Raw genomic sequence first — 22,612 nt, forward strand, 5'->3', positions numbered from 1 at the left:
AAGAGGCCTTTACTAAGCTTGGATTCATTCAGGCTTCAAAGGCAAAATAAAACCATCTCCCCACACAAAGATAACAAAGTGGCTTTTGGTGTGGCCTGACAGAAATTCCTTCTCCCCATCTCTCTCTTTCTTGTGAGGGTTCACACTTCCTCATCCAGGGTTATCTTGAACTCACTGCACAGCCTTCGCTGGTCTCAAACTTAGCACTCTTTTGACTGCAGCCTCCTGAGGCCAGGGACAATGCCTGTGAGCCAGCCACTCAGGCATCCTCACAGAGTATTACATAGTTGTTTTCTCATGTATCTTCAGCTTACTTGGAATTTTTTTGTGAAAAGTGTGGAGTTCCATTTATTTATTTATTTATTTATTTATTTATTTATTTATTTATTTATATCCTACTAAAGAATTCACTGTGCCCCCAAATGTCACTATGTGCCTACAGTTATTGGAATCTCTCTGCAGGTGCTTTATTTTATTTTTTATTCTGACTCAGCAGTTTTGAGGAGATACACGCCTTCATCCAAATGTGTTTTGGATTTGGGATTTGGGTTTATTTTAAATATCGGAATGTTTACACATACATGGGGATATCTTGGGCCTAGGATCTCCTCTAGTTAGCTTCCGCTGGCCTGGAATTACCTGGTGAGCTTCAGTTGAGGAATTGCCTCCATCAGGACTGTCCTGTGGGTAGGTCAGTGTGGTATTTTTCCTGATTCCTAATTGATGTAGGAAGGTCCAGGCCACTATGGGTGGTACCAATTCCTCTGCAAGGGGGAGCTAGCCAGTAAGCACATTTACTCCTCGATTGTTTGCCCTCACTTCCTGGAAGCATAAGCCAAATAAACCTTTTCCTCCCCAAGTTGCCTTTGGTCGTGGTGTTTATACAGCAACAGAAAACACACTAAGGCAGGGCACAAGCAAAGCAAACATGAAATTCATTAATGTTTTCTGAATACCTAGTACACATATCCCAGCGTTTATAGTGCACCTGCACATCCACTGAGGCTTGTCATGTTGTGATAGGACCTTCCACTCAGGCATCAGTCAATATGCAATGTTTTAGTTTTTAAAGCATTTCAGATTAAGGATGCTCAACTTTTACTGTAGCCAATAGACCTTTAGGGTGCGTTGGTATCTTATAGGGCAAATTCATTTCTTCCATAATGGTGCCTGTCCTGTTTATTTCTTCAGTAGGACCCTGGCTCTTCACAATAACTTCCCAGACCCCCGCCCCCCAACACACAACATAACTTTTAGAACCAGGTTACTAAATTCTATATCAATCAAATGGATAGAAACAAGGAACATGTTGGGAGTTCAGCAAAATTTGCATCAGATATACTCTATATTGGGGGAATGAGAAAGACTAATTTTCCCTCTTATTTGGCCTCTTAAAATGTCCATCAAAGTTTTAGCCTTTCTCCAAAAAACACAAAGAAAGAAAAAGAGAATCTGCGTGGACTGGTTTCTGACTTCTGTAGTCACCCAAGGACATGAGACTCGCTCAACTTGGCAATGTAAATCTCCAACTTAAAACAAATGGAAAATCAGTTTTCTTGTTTGTTTGTTTGGGTTGTTTTGATTTGTTTTTTTGTAAACCTTCTTAGATTTTTCAAGAGGTCCCTTGGTGGTAAAAAAGTAACTTGATTGACTCTTGGGATTCATTGTACAGACCAGTCCTGGCCTCAAACTCTTAAAAACCCTTGCACTTCTGCCTCCAAGTGCTGGGACTATGGTTATACACCATCATGCCCAGCTATAAAGAAAGAAAAAAAATTAAACACTGAATTATTCATACCTCTCTTGGCTTTCCCACTGGGTCAGACATCTGGCTTCACCTGTTTACAACCATGTTCTCAATCTTGCATAAGAAAATAGCCATACAGTTTCAACGAATACCTACCTATCCCCTAAGGTAACCATGATGATCTGCCTATTAATATCTTCATTTCAGATCTTAAGGGCTGCTACATAAAGTCATATGTGAATGAAATTTAAGCACTAAAGAAAACACGGAGAATGAGACTTCCAGATGTCAGACCTTAGTAAAAACAGGAAGAAGGCAGCCCATGGTGGTTCCGTCAGGTCGGCAGAGATACGAAGTAGCATTGTGAACCTGAAAGAGCAGACACACATGGATCAGATTCTTGATCTATAAATCTCTGAAGAGATGAGCTAAAGAAGTCTTTCACTATGGGGTTTGCTCCACGAGAATGATTCCAGGGTATGGAAGTGTCGCCACACGTTACCCGCTAGTTTACTCTTACAGTCCAGACATTGTTCTGCCCCCTAATTTTCACATCTGTTACTCTTCTCTGTTCAAAAGGATATTGGAGGTAAGAGCTCCCTGGGTCCTGGGGGAATCTGAGAGCTTTTAAATGCTATTACCAAATGGATTTCTGTGTGTGGGACTTCCACAGGGGTCTGTTTAGACATTCTCACAGACACTATATTTTATTTTAAAATACAGTCCAGATTCATTGAATCAAAAGGATAAGCTATTGGCAATGAAGGGTAAAGTAAGTAATGGAAACATCGGCCGATCTTATTTTTAATGTGAACTCTTTCAATAAAGGGGGATAGAAATTCTGAGTGAAAGAAAACTCATTTATTGATGTGTAAAAAAAAAAAATCTCAATGTACTGAAACTGTTACTGAACGGCATTCATCTCAGGGAAAGTAAAAGGTTTCAGAGTTGTGAATGGAAAATAAAAAGCAGTAAATGGGATTTTTTTTGTGTGAAATTGCTTATTTTCAAGTAATCTGGACTTACTTATAAATCGGTAGCCATCTGATAACGTTTATATGAATATACTATGGGACATCAGAGTGTTGTGGGGATACAATGGCAGTGACAGATCTTATTCATTGTCCCAGGAATACATTTTACTGGCTTGTGTTTCAGGAGGTCTGTGTTTCACTTTTCACTATCATTGACATCCAAAGAATATATGAATGCTTTTATAGTATTACCCCGGGTGAGACATTGTTTGAAACGTCATATAAAAGCCAACTCAGAAACTCTTCACAACACCCCTGGGAGACTGCTGGTATTATCATCTCCAGTTTGCCGACAAAGGAGTTAGGCCCACAGAGGTTATGCTATTTGTTCCGAAGTCCCTTCAGTAAGTTGGTAGAGCTGGGATTCGAACCCAGGAACCCTGGCTCCCATATATTAAACTTTTTTTCTCATTGGCTGTAAGGAAGAAATGATGAGCACTTCAACCTCACATCTGTAAACTAGGATGCATTACCCAGAGTTCCTGTAAATGAAGCCATTGACAATGTACTCTACACACCATTGTAGTGTTTGCATCTACACATCAATGTATATCATTCTCATTTGTATTTCACAATAAATATGGTCATATTGAGAAGCATCTTGAGTTTTGCCTAGCCTAGTCTAGAAACTGGGAAGGAGTGGGCACTGATGACTTCTGCTTTCTGCTATTCAATATCTACTACCGTGGTCAGCATTCAAAGAAATTCTCGTTGATAACTAAAAGCCAAACTCTTAAGTTAAAACTACCCTTGGTTTTGAATGAAAACTGTAGTTCAGTGGTTTAAAGGAAATATCTATTGTGGCTGACATTTCTGGGTCACTTATTCTTGTTGGTTCTTCTCCAGTTTATGAACACAAATGTCTTTTCTCCACTGAGTTCATCTCTTACATGCTACTGTGTATGGCATGTGGTAGCTGATATGATTCTGATAATATTGTGGGTAATAAAAACACATGGAAGTCATGGGGATGTACATGAGACAAATCTCTTAACTAGGGATGGGTTTACTTACCAGGAGGGTCCGGGAAACTGTCTAGTACTGTTGGACTTAAAGATTTACATCACATCAATTCTTTACAGACATTTGATTTTGTCTTTTACTTAAGGAGTGATGCTGATAGTGTTTGGACAGTAAACCCACTACAGTCCCTTCCTAGGACCTGCTCTTTCTTTGATAAAACAGTCTTGTATGGACCTCAAACCAATATTTAAAAACAGTATAATAAAATCAAAGAATTTTAATTGTTTTTTTTTCTAAGCCATACAGTTTGGCCTTCTGAGATAGAAAAAGTTTCCTGTTGGTACGTGAACTTTACTGGTCTTTTTAAATAAGCTAATGAGATAGTTTAACTGGAAGAAAGGACAGAGGGGACAATCAGAGCTAAGACTTATGTCATTATTGTCATTATCAGAAATTCCTATTTGAACGCGGCTGGTGTCTTACTGGTGGTGTGGTTATGATTGCAGATTATTCTTAATGAAGAAAAATGAGAACATTAACCATTAGTTTTTTTCTCCCTTCAGCTGTGTTATTTTATCAGAAAATACTGTAAGGGAATGTGTAGGTTAGAATCAAACTCCTATTCATAAAACACAACAGCCTGCTTGCCCCTGAGCTCAGCTCCCTGGAGGCCGGAGGCATAATTACCTGTTGGACCGGCACGGATAAGGGCTGAATGACTGCTGTAGTTACTCCTGTCTTCGGAGATGAGGATCCTATGGTTAAGGAAACAGACGTTGTTTTCTTCTGAGCTCTGGAAAATAGGGAAGCAAGTGTTAGAAGTTTTGTTGTTGTTGTTGTTGTGTGTTTGTGTTTTTATAAGTCAGCAATTGTTCTTTAAAATATTTTTATAGAAGACCTGGGTTTCTTTTTGTAGACCCAGTCTACTTCCATTAAAATTCGTTGGAACTTATCAAAACAAATTGCCAAAAGAGCTGTGTGGTCAGAGCACGGATAGAACAGACTTTAATAAACACACAGAAGAGACAAAATGAGCCAGAGGCAACTCATACTGATAAAGATTATTAAGGTATTATTTTTTTTAAATCCCAAGAGAAAATAAGAACTTGGAAAGCTCCAGTCTTTATCAGTTAACAAATATTTGACATCTTTATGGTTAGGAGCCTATATTTAACTCAGTTTTAGTGTTTATTTTAGGGCTAACAGCTGTCGCTTTTGCCGGCTTCTAAATTTGCTGAGAGTGGCTTGGAATTTTTGTCTTCTGTTAGTGCTGAGACTTTAGTGTTATAGAAAGAGAAAGCCCTAGGGGAGTCCATTGCCAGGCTCAGAGTGGCCGAGAGGGTGTGAAACCTCTGAATTTGAACTCTAACTTCAATCAGGAAAAAATGTACAATTGTATAATCTTCTTTAGCAATGGTCATTATCTGGTGTTGAGTGGACATGATTTTTCAAATAATGTACGATTATTTTATTATTGTAATAGTCTTACAATACAGTACTAGTATTACTGAGTAAGGATCTAATCAGGGAAAGTAGCATTTTTAATAGATATAACTGTTCTGTATTTACCAGTAACTAAAAACATTTGTTAGCACATCTCACCATTAATGGAATTTTCTACCAAACTCAGGTAGACTTGGCTATACTTTTGTAAAATAGAGGAGACATAACTTTTTTTTTTTAGTAACACAAGTCTCTGTAGGGATAAGAAAATTTGGGCTTTTTCAGATATAAGGTCTAACTGCAAAAAAAAATCTTTATCCAATGAAAAGAGAATCCATTTCTGGCTCAATTAGACATTTTGATCATCATTCGGACCTAACTGATTTTTCTCTCAGTGTGACTGGCCTTGCCATTTACTTAATCAGCTTCAAAGGTTGCCTTTGCAGCGAACACAGCACTTGGCTCCATTTTGGCATGCTGAGGTTGAAACACAGACCCCTGCAGTGAAAAGTCATACGAAGTAAAAAATTGTGTCCCAATTCCACACACTCTTTCTCTGATGGACACACGGCTTGACCATTCCCAGCCCGGCACACCTGGTTTCAAAACCCAGAAGCTCTGTTGTTACCCCTCTTGTCACAAGGGCCATCAGGGGACTCAAGGACAACTCACTGCGGCATGGCTCCAGCTTTTGATAGGAAAGATAAGCTTTCGCTGTCAGAGTCCGTTGAACTGGCTCCTGGAAGACATTAAAGATCATGAGACCTTTAGGACATGAGCAGTACCAGCATCTCCAAGAGTTCCGAAGAGTAGAATGGCCTTAGTTTGCAAATAGCAGCCTGCAAGGTCTTATTTGTGCTATAAATACACATCAAAACGGAGGGTGATTCAGTGTCGAATCAATTTTTACTGCTGTTTCTTCAGAAAACAGTCTTTTAAAGGTACTGTAATAGCTTCCTTTAGGCCACTGTGCTTACAATTTATTGTTACTTTCCTTTTGTATCTCTCTGGCCATCTCAGCCATCTCTTTACATGCCTAGACAACTATGAGACAAATGTGAGTGTCTTTGTGGAAAAACGCCCATGGTTTTAAACTTAAACGGGGGAGACCCTATCGGGTAGGCTGCCAATGTCTTCACTACTCTGAATCAGGAGCAGCTCCCTGACTCTCCATCTGAATGTGACCTTGCCTGCACTGCAGTAAAGCCTCTCAGGTCTTTTGTTGACCTTGAAAACAGTCCTGCTGAGGTAAGTCGGTTGGAATGTTTGCTTTGTCCCTTCCCACTTCTTCCGGTGTGGGTGTTCTTCACCTGGCTCCTGTATTACCGAGAAGACTCATGTCTTTCCATTTCTTTCCCTCCCAGAGCCGTCCTCCTCTTATGTCAGGTTTTTTTTTTTTTTCCTAGCATACATACAACTTTCCTATGAAGGCAGAAGATGTCTTAGTTTAAAGGAGAACTCCTCAAATCTGACATTCCCACAGATTTCATGATTTCTTCACCAGACTTCCAGTATTTGCGAGTCACGTGATCCCGATCCTCAGAATTGAATGTACTCACTGGCTGGGACACAGCTTAGGGAACTGGGATGTGGTCCCCAAAGACATTCAGCATATACACAAAGCCTTGTAGAGTCCTGTTCTTTGGAGCACACAGATAGAGGAGCCAGAACTTAATACCTTATATGGCAAAACAGGGAAAAGTCAAGCCGGGAGAGGAGTGTGGGCAGAGAGAGGAATGGAGTGAGCTTGCGGTTGTAAGTAGGGAGCAAGGAAGGCTCACAAAGGATGAAGAGGAGGAAGAGGGCGGCCTCCTCAACCACGTCTCTGCTTCCTCCTTTGTACCTGCAGTTCTGTGACTCATTTTCCTAGGGACACCCTCTTGCTATTCTGCCTATTACAGGTCGTCCTTTGTCTGTCTTCTCGGGATTCTGAGGGCTCCTTGTTTACACCATGCATATCACCTGTCGTTTCTGCTGAAAAATTATCAGTCCTCCGAGAATTAAAGGAAGGTTGAAAAAGGAATTACCAAACTGTGAATGGTTAATGCACACTTAGCAGTCAGCTTGGCTCGTTGCACCTTTGGATTATGATAACCTGTTATAACCTCACCAAGAAGTGAGTGATGCCCACTTTATAGGCAGGAACACGGAAGAACCAAACTGTAGGTGGTGGTGACAGGCTGTACTGTTTTTGAATCGTCCCCCTCCCCCATAACCTTCTAGGCTGTGTGGATCTGGATTCCTCAGAGTGCTTAGTACCATGCTTGCTCAGTGCTGGCCCTAAGCCTCTGCTGGAAGCATGTGGTCAGAGAATTGTAAGACTTATTTGGGGACAGGGAGTGAGTGTGCAGCAGAAAACTAGCAGGAGGCTGGGGAGGCAATATTTGAGGCCAGTTAGATAACACAGGGTGGGTCTGGTGTGCTGGAGCTCAAAGGCCTGGAGTTTATTGGCAGGGTATTGGAGGTGGTGAGAGGAGTGGACCGCAGGGTTAGCTGGGGGAGAGGGTACATAGAAAAACCAGGCAAAAGACACAGGAGCAGTAGAAGCAGACTTTGGAGGAGGAGGAGGAGGAGGAGGAGGAGGAGGAGGAGGAGGAGGAGGAGGAGGAGGAGGAGGAAAAACCTTAGACTGTGATGAAGAGGTGGGAGGGGCTAAGCAGAGGAAGCCTCAGGAACTACTGAACTACTAAGAAAGCCTGTTATCAGTATGGGCTGGGCTACTCTGAGATAACAACTTAATTGGAATCATAAAATGGATTTTAAGGGGAGCAAAGTCCTACGGCGGTCTCAAAGAGGTCAAAAATATGGGAGAAAAACAACTATGCTCACCTGACTCCAAACATTTCTAGTAGGTAAAATAATAATTTTTCTGTTATGATTTGTATTTTAAAAAGTCATTTTTTTTGTTGGTTTAAGAAACTTAGTATGAGGGAGCACATATATTACAGTACGCACGTGTGGGTCAGAGGATCATCTCCATAGAGTCAGGTTTCTCCATGTACTCTTTTATGTAGGTTCTAAGGACTGAACTCATGCTGCCAGCCTTTGGTGGTAAGTGTCATTACCTCTAAGCCATCTTGCTGGGTCTACTAAAAGATCATTCTTGCTGGGTGTGTGGTTTACACTTCTATTTCCAGCACTGGAGAGACTGAGGCAGAAGGATAGCCTTGAATTTAAGGTGAATCTGGACTACTTAAGCAGTTGAGTCCCAGACTAGCCTTGACTAGTCTGACCCTGTCTGAACTCCAGCAAAGGCAAGAGCAACAACAACAGCAGCAGCAGCAGCAGGAGCAGCAGCAGCAGCAGCAGCAGCAGCAGCAGCAGCAGCAACAAAACCATACAACAGGATTTATTCCAGGAGTCAGGCATTGTGAAACAGGACTAGACATGAATCCTAGCACAGGCAGATTCTTGTGAGTTCATGGCTAGCCTGGGCTACAAAAGGAACTCTTGTCTTAAACAAAACAATACCAGACAGACAGACAGATACACTTTCTTGGACTGTAGCTATAGCACAGAGGCAGAGCTCCTGACTAGTACATGGAAGATCCTGGGTTTGGTTCTTACATAGATAACTTAAAAAGATGAAAAAAAATTTTTTCCTTCTCCCTTTTTGCAATTGGCCATCTGAGAAAGACAGTGAAAAGCATTAGCATGCCTGGGGCGCTTTCTGCACCTGCCCAGCCCTCGCGGAATGTCAATGTCACCTTATTTCTCAGGTGTCCAAACAGCTGTGGCCGGGTGGACCAGATTAAATCCTTACAGTGCCAGCACTTCCTTCCCCTTACCTGATAGCAATTCCCCTCTCCCTCTGCAAGTCTGCCCTTGTGGGTTATCTATTGCTCAGCAATGATTATGACATGGGTAGGTGCTTGGGAGATAATTACTTAAATTAAAAACAAACAACAAACAAACAAACTAGGTTGAAAAAACTATTTGAAGGAAAGGATGCACAGGAGAACGATAAGACATGGTAACATACTAAAAGTGACTTGGGTTGGACTATGGCTTGGCGGTGAGGTGGTGTATGCTTAGCATGTGTGAAGCTCTAACTTCAGTTCCCATCAACGCATACATACACACAGAGAGGATCACACGGCAGTCAGTATATGAATGGTTTTATATCTTTGTGTGTGTGTGTGTGTGTGTGTATAGATTTTTTTTTTTTTTAAAGAAAATATTTTCATGATCTTTAGAATAGCCAGCACCACTCTGGGATCAATTTCATAGATGCTGACAATGATCTGATTTCAAAGCACAGAACCACTGTTAAAGTTCATAGAGCAGTCCATAAAAATACTAGGAAAATTATTATTTTTTATTTATTTATTTTATGTATGAGTACACCATTGCTCTCTTCAGACACACGAAAAGAGGACACCAGATCCCATTACAGATGGTTGTCAGTCACCATGTGGTTTCTGGGAATTGAACTGAGAACCTCTGGAAGAGCAATTGGTGCTCTTAACCACTGAGCCATCTCTTCAGCCCAGAAAATTATTAGGTTCTCTATATAAGTTTTCAAATCTAGTCTAAGGAATATGTGCTTGGATATCCATTGGTTATCAGACCCTGGTGCACTCTGGTGGTCTGGCATTTGGGGCTCGACCTCACAGGTGCAGAAAGAACATCTGCCCATGCAACATCATGGCATCCTTCCAAAGCTCACTACTTAGTGTTGAGCAAATGCAAACCAACGTCAAGCAGTACCTGCCTCCTTCCATCTCTCTTCTGCATTCCTGACCAACCTCCCTATCTTCTGATGCTGACTTCCTGCCCTCTCCTCCAGATCCACATTCTTCATGACCACAAGGTCTAGTTCCATCCAGCTTGGTTCACCTCACATTTAGTTCTTGAAGCTATACCAACCCCTATAATTAATTTTACAACGGTAAGAGGAAGGAGCCGTAGAAAGTTGGGATGGATTTATTTCACATGGTGTTTATCTTACCTATTTACATTTTCTTGAGACTATTCCTTTACGAGCTATCCCAGAAGGGGAGCCTCTGTTCCCCATCCTATACCTACAGGCGCCATTTTCTTCTGCCCCCTTAAAGACTTTGCATTTTAATCCTTCCCTTCTTCTGCTCTAACTAATTTTCTCCCTTTTTATGTCTTTTCATCAGCATATAAACATATTCTAGTAACTCCTGCCTGAAAACAAATTATCCTTTATGACCTCATATTCTTTTTCCAGATACTGCCAATGTTTCTGCTGGTGACTTGGCAAACCTTCCTGAACGACTATCCAATATCTGCTACTGCTTTCCCAGTTTGCAAACTTTTCTCATCTAACGATACCCTGTCCCTGAACTCCCTCTTCCTAAAAGTCACCAACAGTGCCCAGCATTGCTGAAGTCAGTGCTTTGCTCCTTGACCTCATCTGACTTCTCAGTAGAAAGGACACTGCTAGCAAGTCCCTCCTTCCTGAAGCCAATTCCTTTTCCTGGGGTAATGGTTAATTTTAACTGTCAACTGGATACAATGTATCACCTGGAAGACTTGAGAGATTGTTTTGATTACGTTTACCTTGGTCAGTGAGCAGGTCTGTGGTGGATTGTCTTGATTATGCTAATGGGCATGACAGGATCCCAGCTCGCTGTGAACAGCACTATTCCCTAGGCAAGGGTTCTTAGGCTAAATGTAAAGAGCAAATTAAGCAATATGAAGCCTGCAAGCATTCAGTTCTCTCTGTTCTTGACTATGGATATCATGCGACCTACTGTTTCAAGTACCCACCACCTTGAATTTCCTGAAATACTGGACCAAAACCTGGAATTCTGAATGAAAATAAACCCTTTACCTCTAAGTTGCTTTAGTCCCTATCACCTGGCTGATGAGGTCCAGGTACCTTGGAATCCTTTGGTTTTTTCTGCCCTTCTGGGCTTCCCCACCCAGGCCTTTGCATGTGGTCCCTCTGTCTCGAGGATCCTTTCCCAAGTTTTTCCTTTCTCTTAGATCAAATGTCACCTTTTCAGAGTGGCTTTCTACACACCCATTCCATCAATTGTCTTTATGCTCTTCATAGACTTGCCAGGTCTTTTAAGGAAAATCCTTTTAAGTATTTTCCTGGGCCTTTTTTTTCTGGACTGTGAGCTCCAGAGTAGCTATGCATTCGCTACTGTGAGCTTTGGATTGGGACCAGTGCCCATTTCACAGCAGTTATCGAACATACATGTGAGGATGGCAAAAACAAAACAAGACTTTACTGTGTCCTGAAAAATGCTATTAAACCAGAGCAAGTCAGGGGTAATAGCAACCCCAGGGATAGGAAGAACGTCTTCTTGTTCTGGGGCAGCAAAGAAGCGGCAGACTTGCCTGGGTTTGAATCTTTGACAGGCGGCATGCAAGCGCCCGTGTGCGCACACACACAGACACACACACACACAGACACACACACAGACACACACATAGACACACAGACACACACATAGACACACAGACACACACACACACAGACACACACACACATAGACACATACACACAGAGGGGGCAGAGGATATCCAGCCATTATTTTATTTACTATTGTGTTATTAATATCATTATTACTATTGTGTGTGATGTGCACACTCATGATGGCACATACACCGCAGCAAGTGCAGCAGTCAGGGGAGAACTCTTGGGAGTGTCTTCACTTTTACCATATGGGTTCCAAATTCAAGTTGGCAGGTCCTACCCACTGTGCTATCTCAAGGGCCTAAACAATGAAAGTTAGATAATTTCCAACTAAGAATAGGTTTTGAAATATTCAGAAAAGTTCTTTTGCTGATATTTAAAACTTTACCACTTCTCTGCTAGCCCTCCAGTGCCTCCTTGCCAATGCAAAATCAGCAATGTGTTTGAGCAAGGCCTGAATCTAAGCAGTGCTGGAATTAATGAGTGCAAACATTTCTAATTTAGACTCATGGTGAGACTAAGAATGTATCTGAGCTTGACTCCCATTCACGTCATTGTTTTCGGGGATAAATACACATTTAAATTTTTCACTTAAAACTTAAATGCTTATTCATATTTAACAAGGTCAGTGTTACCCAGTTTCTATAGTAATTTATGTTATTCCTGGGAAGATGAATCTTATTGGCTGCTTATCTTGCTTTGCCCAGCTCCTTTATCCTTCCTTCAATCTGTATAAGGTTGTGCATTATCTAAACTCACAAAACCTTATGACCAGGGACTGAGCTCACTGAGCATCATGGGAAAACTATACATTGGGAAAGAAAAACCCAGCTTATTTTTACCAAGCCTCCAAGCCAACGAGGCACTGCATTTTAAAGTGTTCTAAATGAACAGGCATGAGATCATAATGTGAGAGAAAGTTTCTTTCAGTCCCCTCCACTGTGTTCTTGCAATGCCACATAGAGGGTCACCATGGAGCCTGCCCATTAGTGACATTTAGTAAGAACTCATTATGGCATCAGAAGTCTTTTGCCATCAAATTTTCACTTATGAAGCACTTTACAATATTCACTATTCTGATGGAGTGCCTAAGAACATGGGCTTTACTTTGGGGGAGCCCCTCTCACTATGTCTGGGTCTGCCTCTCATTTGCAAAATAGAAGTCAGAGAAATGCCTCAAAGGACTAAGAATGAAGCTTAAATAAGTTTATCTGCATGCCTTTGTGTGCACTTTTACAAGTGCTACATGGGTACTACCTACCCAGGAGCTCTTTGCTTTTCTAATTTTCTCTAAGAAGAGAACGTTGCTTGAGTTCCCTGAAAATACTTTAATGTAAAGTAGAAAAGTCCTTTCAAAAGCAAAGGTGCCGGTTTTTAGTCAACAGTACTTGTTACTTTTAAAATTCTTTTTGTCATTTCTTGAAGGAGCTCTAGACAAGAGTTTGGGACCTTATTTTCTTTTGTTCTCCTATGAAGTAGTATAATACAATGAGACAAAATAGCTGAAAACTGAAGACCAACTCAATAGAGGGGCCTCGAGCATTTTCATGCTTGTTCGAAAGTTTAACTATCATTTTAAGAGGCAGTTGGCTTATAGAATTGTCATTAAGTTGTAGATTTAAAGGCAATCTGAGAAGTATGGCTAAAACCCTTGCAATTATTTAAAAATACTGGTACTGACACAAAAATAGTTATATTATCTCAATGGTACTTCAGTAATCAAGATTTCCAATTTCACAAGGCGTGGTTATGTTTAAAAAAAAAAAAAGATTGGCCAATAGAAGCATTCCATTCTCTCAAACTGCTCTTAAAGCACAGGGTTTTTAAGTCATCCCCACCAAAGCATTCAAGTTCATGGTTAATTAGTAGAAAGAAGGGAGTCTCAACAATAACAACAAATAGAAACAAAAGCACAAGGCTCAAATTTAGTAAAAATGAAAACATTTCCAAGTACTCCTCACCTCTAATTCCCATGAGTGACTTCCTAAACCTTTTAGAACTTTGGATGATACACTGTTTCCATCCAGTTGAGGCAGAGCTACTAAACTGGATGCTTTAAATTATAAATAAGTTCAAACAAATATGGTGGAGATAAAAAGGAGTGTTGGCTATAGTGTGCTTACAGACAGGAGTCTAGCATGGCTGCCCTCCAAGGCCTAACGAGCTCTGAAAGAGCCAGATACAGATACTTACACCCAACCAATGGGCAGAAGCCACGGACCCCCTATGGTTGAATTAGGGAAAGTCTGGAAGAAACTGAGGAGGAGGGTGACCCCCATAGGAAGACCAGCAGTCTCAAGTAACCTGGACTCCGGAGATAACTTAGACACTGAGCCACCAGCCAGGTAGCATTCATTCACCAGCTGGTCTGAGGCCCCAGACGCATATACAGCAGAGAACTGCCTGGTCTGGCCTCAGTGGGAGAAGATGCTCCTAACCTTTGAGAGACTTGAGATCCTAGGGAATGGGGAGGTCTGGTGAGATGGGAGAGGGTGGGGACATCCTCTTGGAGACTGGGGCGGGGAGAGGAATGGGATGAGGAAGAGTCAGAGGGCAGACTGGCAAGGAGATAATGACTGGACAGTAAAAAAAAAAAAAAAAGATTAAAGAATTAAAAAAAAAAAAAAGAGTGTTGGCATTAGGCACAGTTGGTGCATGCTTGACTGTCAGAACTGTGAAGGAAGAATGCAAGGGATTCCAAGAAGTTTTGTTGTTATTGTTGGTGGTGTTTTCTTTTAGGCTAAATAAGGCTTAACCCACATGACAAAAGTGCCATTTGCTTTGGAAAATTGTATACACAGGATGCAAGGATGCCTGAAGCAAACAGCCAGAAGACCATCCCCACTTCCCCCCTCCCCACCCTCCTTACCTTCGATGAACACCTCTGCGGATGTGCTGTCTGAGCCGCTGGGGTTTGTAGCCAGACACGTGTAGCGACCTGTGTCGTCCTCAAAAGCCTCCGCAATGACCAGGGTATGCAGCTCCCCACTCTCACAGTGGATCTGAATGTCAGGACTGTTGTACAGCTCCTTCCCCTCACAGAACCATCTGCAGGACACGTGGAGGACAGGGGTGACAGAGGAATGGGTCAGGTAGAGGCTGAATGCTAAGCGAGGCTCCCACTATGCTAGAAGATGCTTGCTTGACAAAAGATCTGTGTCAGTGTTACTCATGGAAACTGAACCTAGACTGTGAAATTAATGACTAGACATCCTTTCGCCCACAAAGGATTTCTTTGCAAAGCGTTGTGCACATTTTAGTAACCTTAAATTAAGCGACCTCGTTGAACTTGTAAAGACCATTCGGTTACAAAATTAAGGGACTAAAACATCAAAATGTCTTTATAGCATGTTTCATAATGAAAGGCTCCCATGATCGCTGTAATTTTTACCCATTATTCTTAGGTAAGGAAGCACATAAAGAAATATAAATTTCATGCTCAAACTTTCTTCGGTGCTCAGGAAACATGGTCATTAACGCAACTTCTATTGACCAGCAATATTGACTCTGACCACTGGGCAAGACAGGGTCAGATGCCTTGGAGGGAGCAACTGGGCGGGACTTTATTCTTGCTAGTCAGCGCTTTCTTTGCCCGAACAGTGGGAGAGATTGAGTGAGGTTCCCTCCCACAGACCTTTGATTTCCCTAGCTCCTCAACTGAACAGCAGCTGCTTTTATATACAACAAAACAAAACAAAACAAAACAAAACAAAACAAACCTTCCCTTCAAACCTGCTAGTATGATGTGTTTTTAAAGAAATACAGAGGAATGTGCTAGTTTCAACTATGAATCCCAGAGATTCTGGGTCTATTTTTTTCCATTCAGCTATATGACCTATATTTCATTTGAAAAGAAAGTTAGGGAAACAAAGGCATTTGCTAATTCTCAGAGCCCTAACCCCAAAAGCCACATTAAAAATTACTTGCAGATACTTAAAAGAGATCAGCCATGACTTTAGGAATTAATGGAAATAACATAGTTGGTCAATACCATGCATCATTTTATGTAATGTGGCTCTCATATCATTTGGGGATGGTGGCAGAAAGGGGTAGTCTTTCTTGATTCTGGGGTACAGTGTGATTATTCTTGTCTGCATAGAATCTTAGAGATCCATTCGGGTTTAAGCCATGTCTCATTCCCTTTCTTCTCTCTTCACACAGCCATAGTCCAGCTTGCTACCCACCAGCACTAAGCAGTGATATCGGCCTTAGTTGATCCCGTCTCTGAAATATGATAAATTCTGTGTCCATCATCGGACTAAAGCTCTTGAATTTCTTCCACCTGTCACTCCTTAAACTTCAGGTCTGTCATTGATGGCTTCCTAATGACTTCACCTTAGCTTTGTTTTCTATCGTTCTTTTTATGATAAACTCCTGTTTCTGCCAAATTTTCCTGGGACTCTCTACACTTTTACATCACCTCAAGGGTTACTCTCCTACCTTTTTTACCCACACCTTCCCTTTTTTTGCAATTCTCATCTGATCCTTTGGATTAATCCTCATTACAAATATCTCCTCCCAGGCCAAGCCAAAGGCTTGCTCAATGGACACACTCCACTGACCACACAACCATTGAATATTGTCTAAACAAAGGAACAGAATTGTGTCTGGTAAATGCTGAAACAAATGTGGAGTTTGTGCATCTGTTCTGGCAGTAGATAGTTTTGTCTTCCAGGAAGAAGAGTATATAAACACACTCTTAAGAGAAAATGCATCATGAAAAGGCATGGGGAGGTTTAAGAAGAAGATGATGTCCCTGGGTGGATATACCTCAATGGGAGGTCTCTGACAGCTATACATGAGTATGTGCAGATCTCACCCTCTAACTCAGCAAATACATAGTCTGCAGCTTGTTTTAACATAGTCGCCAGCAAATCCTGCTTGTTATACTTCTCAATGGCTGAGAGGGAGAAAATCAAGAGAAGAATAATATTTTGTGATGTTGAAATTTGTAATAACCTCAAACATTGAAGTCAATAAAGATTTTTTTTAAAGCATAACCGCATTCATTCATTTATATTTCACCTGTGGCTGCTTTTGTTTTTATGATGGAGAAACAGGGAAGGAATTTAAATACATTGTCCCTCGCTGAAACTCACTTTGGAGGAAAAGTTCTCCAGTGCCTGCTTTTTGGTTTCTCAAACTGTAGACCTTGGGTTAGCTGCCTCAGCACCACCTGGAGTTCTTAGACATACAGAATCCTGACTCTCATCCTATGTCTACTCCATCATTGCAGATCCCTGAAGTCCAGATCTAATATGCCCTGGGCTAACCCTTATCAATGACTCAGAAGTCTTCATTCCAAGGCCATTGTGCATCTTATCTGTGGTCTCTCTTATTCATTTATTTTATTTACTGACAGCTCTTTTGTCTTGTCCATTGATACTTAAAAACTTTCACTTTTACTTCACTTGTTTGACAATTGATCACTTACTACTTTTAAAATGATTTGTTTGTTTTATATGTATGGGTGTTTTGTCTATATCTATGTATGTGTAGCATACTCATGCTTGATGCATACAGTAGCCAGAAGAGGATGTCAGATCCCCTGGGTGCTGAGCCATCTCTCTAGCCCTACTTACAAATAGGTTTTTATATTTCTGTGCTATTTTTTTTCTAGCATGGCTCAATGTCTAATGTACTTATATCTTACTTTCCTACTTAGCAATAATGGGTTTTATTGAGATAATTTCATATACACACCATAACATATTTTGATTACATTTCTACCTTCCTCTAAAATTCTTCTATATGCCCATCCTTGCTTTCTCTTTCTGATTCTTTTTTAAGACAGGGTCTCGCTCTATAGTTCAGGCTGGCTTAGAACTTACAGTGGTCCTCCTCCCTTAGCCTTCTGAGTGTGCTAGGGTCATAGGTCATGACTGGATTCATTTCCTTTCCCTCCCCATACTTATACATCTTTTGAATATGAACTACTTCTTTATTGCAAAAGAAAATTCACTTATAGCAATTTTTTATCAGTTCTCTATGTGGAACACTGAGTTGGTGCATATCTGTCACACACTACTCCATACACAGCCTTTGAGGGCTACAATTCACTTTCCTAATCAAATGTTCTGGGAAGACTTACAGAAAAATACAGTCTTTCTGATCTAGCAGTTGCAAAACTTAATAGATCATGGGATTCTTATTAAGCACCTACTGAAATCCTATGTGCATACATTATGAGATGCTTTTCTAGGATATTAATTCCATAGAACTTGTATTTTTAATAGACAAATTAAGGTATAATAAAGATATGCTTATGACTAAAAGAAAATAAAACCTCCAAGCATTAATATATAAAAACTAAAATATACCTTAAAGAGTATACATTTCATATGCCAGAAAGGGTAAGATAAGTATTTTCTTTGCAACAATGGACTTAATACACATATACAGAGAGAGAGACACACATACACAAACACACACAGACACACACAGACAACACACACACACACACAGAGGCCTGCACACATGTACATACATGCACAAGTGTTTAGGAGGTAAGATCTTTTGTACCAGGCTGATCTCAACTCACTGTGTCAATGTAATATCTCCCAAGGTTGGTTGTGAACTCATGATCTTCCTGCCTCTCCTCCCCAAGTGCTGGTACTGTGGACGTGTGACCTTCCACTCAGCTGTCCATGTTATATTGAAATTAGTTCTTCCTGTGTTTTCCTTTCCTAGCAAATATAAGTTTCTTCCTTGTTTTTTGACTTGGTCTTTTATACATATTTACTGGCTTCACTAGAAGAAGCCAGAGTGTGGTGTGCAGAGTGGACTAAATACACCTTTTATTTTCCATGTAGCTGCTTCTTTGGCATATGGGGTCTTGTGGCTATGGAGAGACTGACCTTCCTAGGGTCAGCCATACCTAAAGATCTTAAATTGCCTGCAAGCATGCTTTTTACATGCAACCCAGGCAACCCAGAGCTCCTGCCACATTCTCTATTGGGTTATCACTCTGAGTGACCACCTGCTTATTTGCATTCATGGTCCCTGAGTCAGGTACGGAAAAGTAGGGACAAGCCCTGTACTTAAGGAACCCACTGAATCATCAAATGGGCCAACCATCAGTTGGCTAATTCTGTTACTATCCTTCCCATAGAAATTTTAGTACTGGGCTTCTATCCACAGATTCCCTGCCCTTATTTGGCCCACGGGCTGACGGCTCTTCTTGTACAATGGTTGTATCTACTCCTTTTGTGAACTGTAAATATAAATGATCTTTGCTCATTTCCCACAGTGTCCCACTATGCTGTCCTGGCTGGCCTTGAACTGGGAGATCTCCTACTTCAGCCTCCCCATCAATAAACTAACTTTTAATTGCAATAAGATCGCAGCCTGTTAGCTTCAACAATAGCTGACATTTCAAAACTTGGACCATTGATGGAGATTCAATAAAGGAATAAGTGTATAGAAGATGAAAGGGCTGGACAGATAGTTTAAATTGTATCAGTATTATAGAGTTTTTTTTAGAATGTTTATATGAAGAAGTTTATTCACTCTGACCAAGTCAAACTGAAGTGTACTTCCCAAGTATAAACTTAAACTTAAAGCAGTTAGTTAGTGAGCACATGAGATCAGTCTCGTCCACTCTTTGCATTAGCTTGTAGCAGATGTAAATCACTTTCTTTGCTAAGCTAAGAGAACCTTTGATTTTGACGTCTTGACAACCCACATTAGATGAGATGTATGCTATAGTCATGTTTGTTTAGTTAAGTTTGCGCGAAGTCATAATTCTAACAGCTTTCTGGCAAAGGACTCAGCGCATTCAGTATTTAGAGAGGAGTTGAAAGTCAGGTCTGTTGATCAAATGCTGACCTCCTAAATTTTTTCCCACATTAAACTCTCATTGTTAGAGGAGTTTAAGAAAACCCATGTTGGCCTGGTAAAACTACATCATAAAGCATGGCCAAGGCCATGACATTGCCCCACTCCTCCTGTGACAGACATCACTAATCAATCAGAATGATGTAAGGGATCCCAAGCCTTAGCAAAGCTGTTTGGGCAGACTACAAAGCAGATGAAGTCAAAGCTTAAAGTGACACATGATTGCCATCAGAAGCTTGGTCTCTTTCTAGAAAACACAGCCTCCTTTTCCGCTGAATCTTGAAAGTCAAAGTCCATTGGTTGAAAGGGAACCTAGCAGAAAGCATGTAGTATGCCTAACAAAGAGTCTATTGGGTTAAAACTCCACTTTTTTGTCTTCTGAATTTGAATATGCAGTGTATGTGTTCCTCTGTGTACTCGTCTGTGTGCAGATGCATACATGCTTCTGTAGGCTGGATGGCTTCTCTATGGCGCTCTAATTTTTGAGACAGGATCTCTCACTGAATCTGTAGCACACTGATTGGCTAGACTGGCTGGCCAATGAGCTTTGTAGATCTACCTACCTGTCTCCATCGCCATAGCGTTGGTGTTACAGATGCACGCTGCTGTGACAGATCCATAAGTGCACGGATCCAAACTCAGGTCCCCGTGCTTGTATATCAAGGCAGTTTTACCCAGAGAACCATCTACTCTGTTTTTGAGACACAGTTTTGATGTGTAGCTCAGGGTGCCCTTGAACTTGTGATCCTCTTGCCTCAGGCTTCTTGTTTTTGGTGTTACAGGTGTTGCCAATATGCTTGGCCACACCTTGAAAATGTTTTAAATAAAAAAAAAAAATTAAACCATACAAGTGCAATCTTGTAGTTGCAGTGAAGAGGTGACACAGTAGCTTTTAAATGATAATACTTAAAAGAAATATAGCCAGATTCAGGGGGAAAATTAATATGTTGAATATCTATATACATTGCATGCTTTGCATGTAAAACCTGGCTACATATGAGAACTCATTGCATTTAAGAACTTACATCAGTCTCACAGCAACCTTATGAAGTCATTGCCATTATATTTTTAGATACAAGCCACTCTTATTTATCTACAGTAATGCAAACAAGGATCACAGACAATCAAATCTAGATAATCCCCCCATTCCATTTCCCTCCATGCTCTGATCTCCATCTTTCGTCAAGTTCTCAGCTCTGGATATAAACATGTTCTAACAAAATTTCCTGATTCCCACTTTCTAATCTCTGGTGCAGCTGCAAGCACCCAGGTAGTCCCTGCACAATAGGGCATCAAGGGAAACTGGAGAAGCCAACCTTGAAGAATTAGTATGTGTGCTAAATCCCCCCACAATAGAAGGAAGGGTGTGGACAGAGAACTAATCCCAGTGCCATCAGACTTCAAGGCCATAAACAGGGTGTGATAATCACTTTGCATTAATTGGAAACAAAATGTATAGGGTTAGGTTCTATAGCCATATTTGTTCATTCATTTATTCATTCAGTTATTTATTCGATCACCAAGGGGCTCTCGGTACTTGAGCTCCCATTGAGGAGTGCCTGGGAACACAGGTGTCTACTAACCTGCCTACAAGCTAATGGAGGAGGAAGGCCAGCTAGAGGTCTGAGGAGCTGCATCTAAGGGGCTCAGGTTCCTTCTAGGTTGTAAGGAAGCATGGGCTCCTTCAAAAATCTTTCTAAAAGATGGTTATAGATTCATATTTACATATTTAGAAACTTGCTTTGGATAGAAGGCTTTGATCACTGTGGAGATGATAATGTGGCCAGAGTCAGTTTTCTCCTTTTGGTCTCACATATAGAACATAGGTGAGAAAAGAACTGAAATATTTAAAGCTTTCTGGGAAAGTGTATTTATATTATTCTGGGGTAGGTTTTGAGTGAAGTTTTTAATGTATATATTCCTTTTTTTTGTTGGACAATGTCCCACAGTGCCAAGGACCTCCTACAAACTCTAACTTAAAAGTCTGATGATGCCAAGCATCCCAGGTTCATATGATGTCAGCAGCAAGAAGTGCTCGGATTGAAATCTAAGAATTTTTACATCAAGTGGTTCTCTATTTCATTCCTTGCTCTCTGTACTTCAAAGTGAGGTTGAGGGGAATCCTGCCCTGCTGTGAATTCAAGAGTGTCTGTCTGCAGCCTGGGCATGCTCAGAGGTCAGACAGGCTCGAAGAAGGAATAAAGCTAGGGGACTGCAGATACTTCTGAGCAAAGTGTGCCCCTCAGAACTGCCCAGCCTTTCCATTCTTGGTTGGTAGAGGAAAATTTAACCATTTATCTCCCTGAATGGTCTTCCTCTTGCACTGTCAATGGGCAGAAAGGCTCAAGAGTGTTATGCTGGAGCAGGGGTATATAGGGCTAATCTCTTGTGTACTGTGTAGAAGCACCACCGGCCAATAAAAACCTGATGGCCAATAAGCTGAGGCAGGATTAGAAGACATAAGGCAGAGAGAGAGAGGGAGAAGGAAAGGGAGAGGTAGAAGGAAAGGTAGAAGGAGAGGGAGAGGGAGAAGGAGACGTGGAGGGAGAGGGAGAGGGAGACAGGGAGAGGGAGAGGGAGACAGGGAGAGGGAGAGGGGGAGAGGGGGAGGGAGAGAGGAAGAGGGAGAGGGAGAGAGGGAGATGGGGAGTGGTTGGCGGGGCGGGGCGAGGTGAGGCGGGGCGGGAGGAACTCTGGGAATAGTCAGGCATGGGAATTTTTGCCATGTGAACTCAGAGGAAGTTGGATGTATGAAACTGAAGAACAGTAACCAGCTGTGTGGCAGGCATAGAATAGTATAAATAACTGAGTTATAAGCTCCTATAAGTTATAAGATATCCTATAAGTTATAGGATAATTGAGTTATAAGCTAGTCAGAGAACAAGCCTAGCATAAGGCCTAGACATTTATTAATAAATGTATACGACCCTGAGTTGTTATTCAGAAACTGGGGCTTGGGTGGAAAAGCCCGTGGTTGCAGGGTATCTGTCTGTAAATGCTCAGAGCACTCGGATTCTCCATGACAGAAGTATAAATGTTGACTTTTATGAGAATAAATCCAACTGATAAAATAAGAGGAAGCAGCAAACACACCAACAAAGCATAACATAGATTTTTCCAGTTGTAATATCCTCATGGTTTATGTTTTAAAGTCACATACAGCATCACTTGGCTATGCGTTGACTGGCAATT

The 22,612-nt window shown here is 41.2% G+C and overlaps 1 protein-coding gene and 1 long non-coding RNA gene across 8 annotated transcripts in view; one reads left to right on the plus strand and one right to left on the minus strand.

Moving 5' to 3' along the window:
- Palld (palladin, cytoskeletal associated protein) overlaps nt 1-22,612 on the minus strand; it is a 393,911-nt gene that overhangs the window by 205,558 nt on the left and 165,741 nt on the right. For all 5 annotated transcript variants that reach the window (XM_031339914.1, XM_031339915.1, XM_031339917.1 and 2 more), the window contains 4 exons: nt 14,454-14,632; nt 5,860-5,926; nt 4,432-4,537; nt 2,042-2,116 (listed from right to left, as the gene is read on the minus strand). In XM_031339914.1, the coding sequence (XP_031195774.1) occupies nt 2,042-2,116; nt 4,432-4,537; nt 5,860-5,926; nt 14,454-14,632 (427 nt within the window). The remainder of the gene's footprint in view (nt 1-2,041; nt 2,117-4,431; nt 4,538-5,859; nt 5,927-14,453; nt 14,633-22,612) is intronic.
- Nucleotides 1-22,612, plus strand: part of LOC116069356 — a 166,549-nt gene that overhangs the window by 33,306 nt on the left and 110,631 nt on the right. The window contains exon 6 of one of the 3 annotated variants that reach the window (XR_004109993.1): nt 1,955-2,648. The exons of the other annotated variants lie outside the window; for them this stretch is intronic. This is a non-coding gene — a long non-coding RNA (uncharacterized LOC116069356). Of the gene's footprint in view, nt 1-1,954; nt 2,649-22,612 lie in introns of those variants that run through there. 3 annotated transcript variants of the gene reach the window in all.

Source organism: Mastomys coucha, unplaced genomic scaffold, assembly GCF_008632895.1.
Source record: "Mastomys coucha isolate ucsf_1 unplaced genomic scaffold, UCSF_Mcou_1 pScaffold22, whole genome shotgun sequence".
NCBI lineage: Eukaryota > Metazoa > Chordata > Mammalia > Rodentia > Muridae > Mastomys > Mastomys coucha.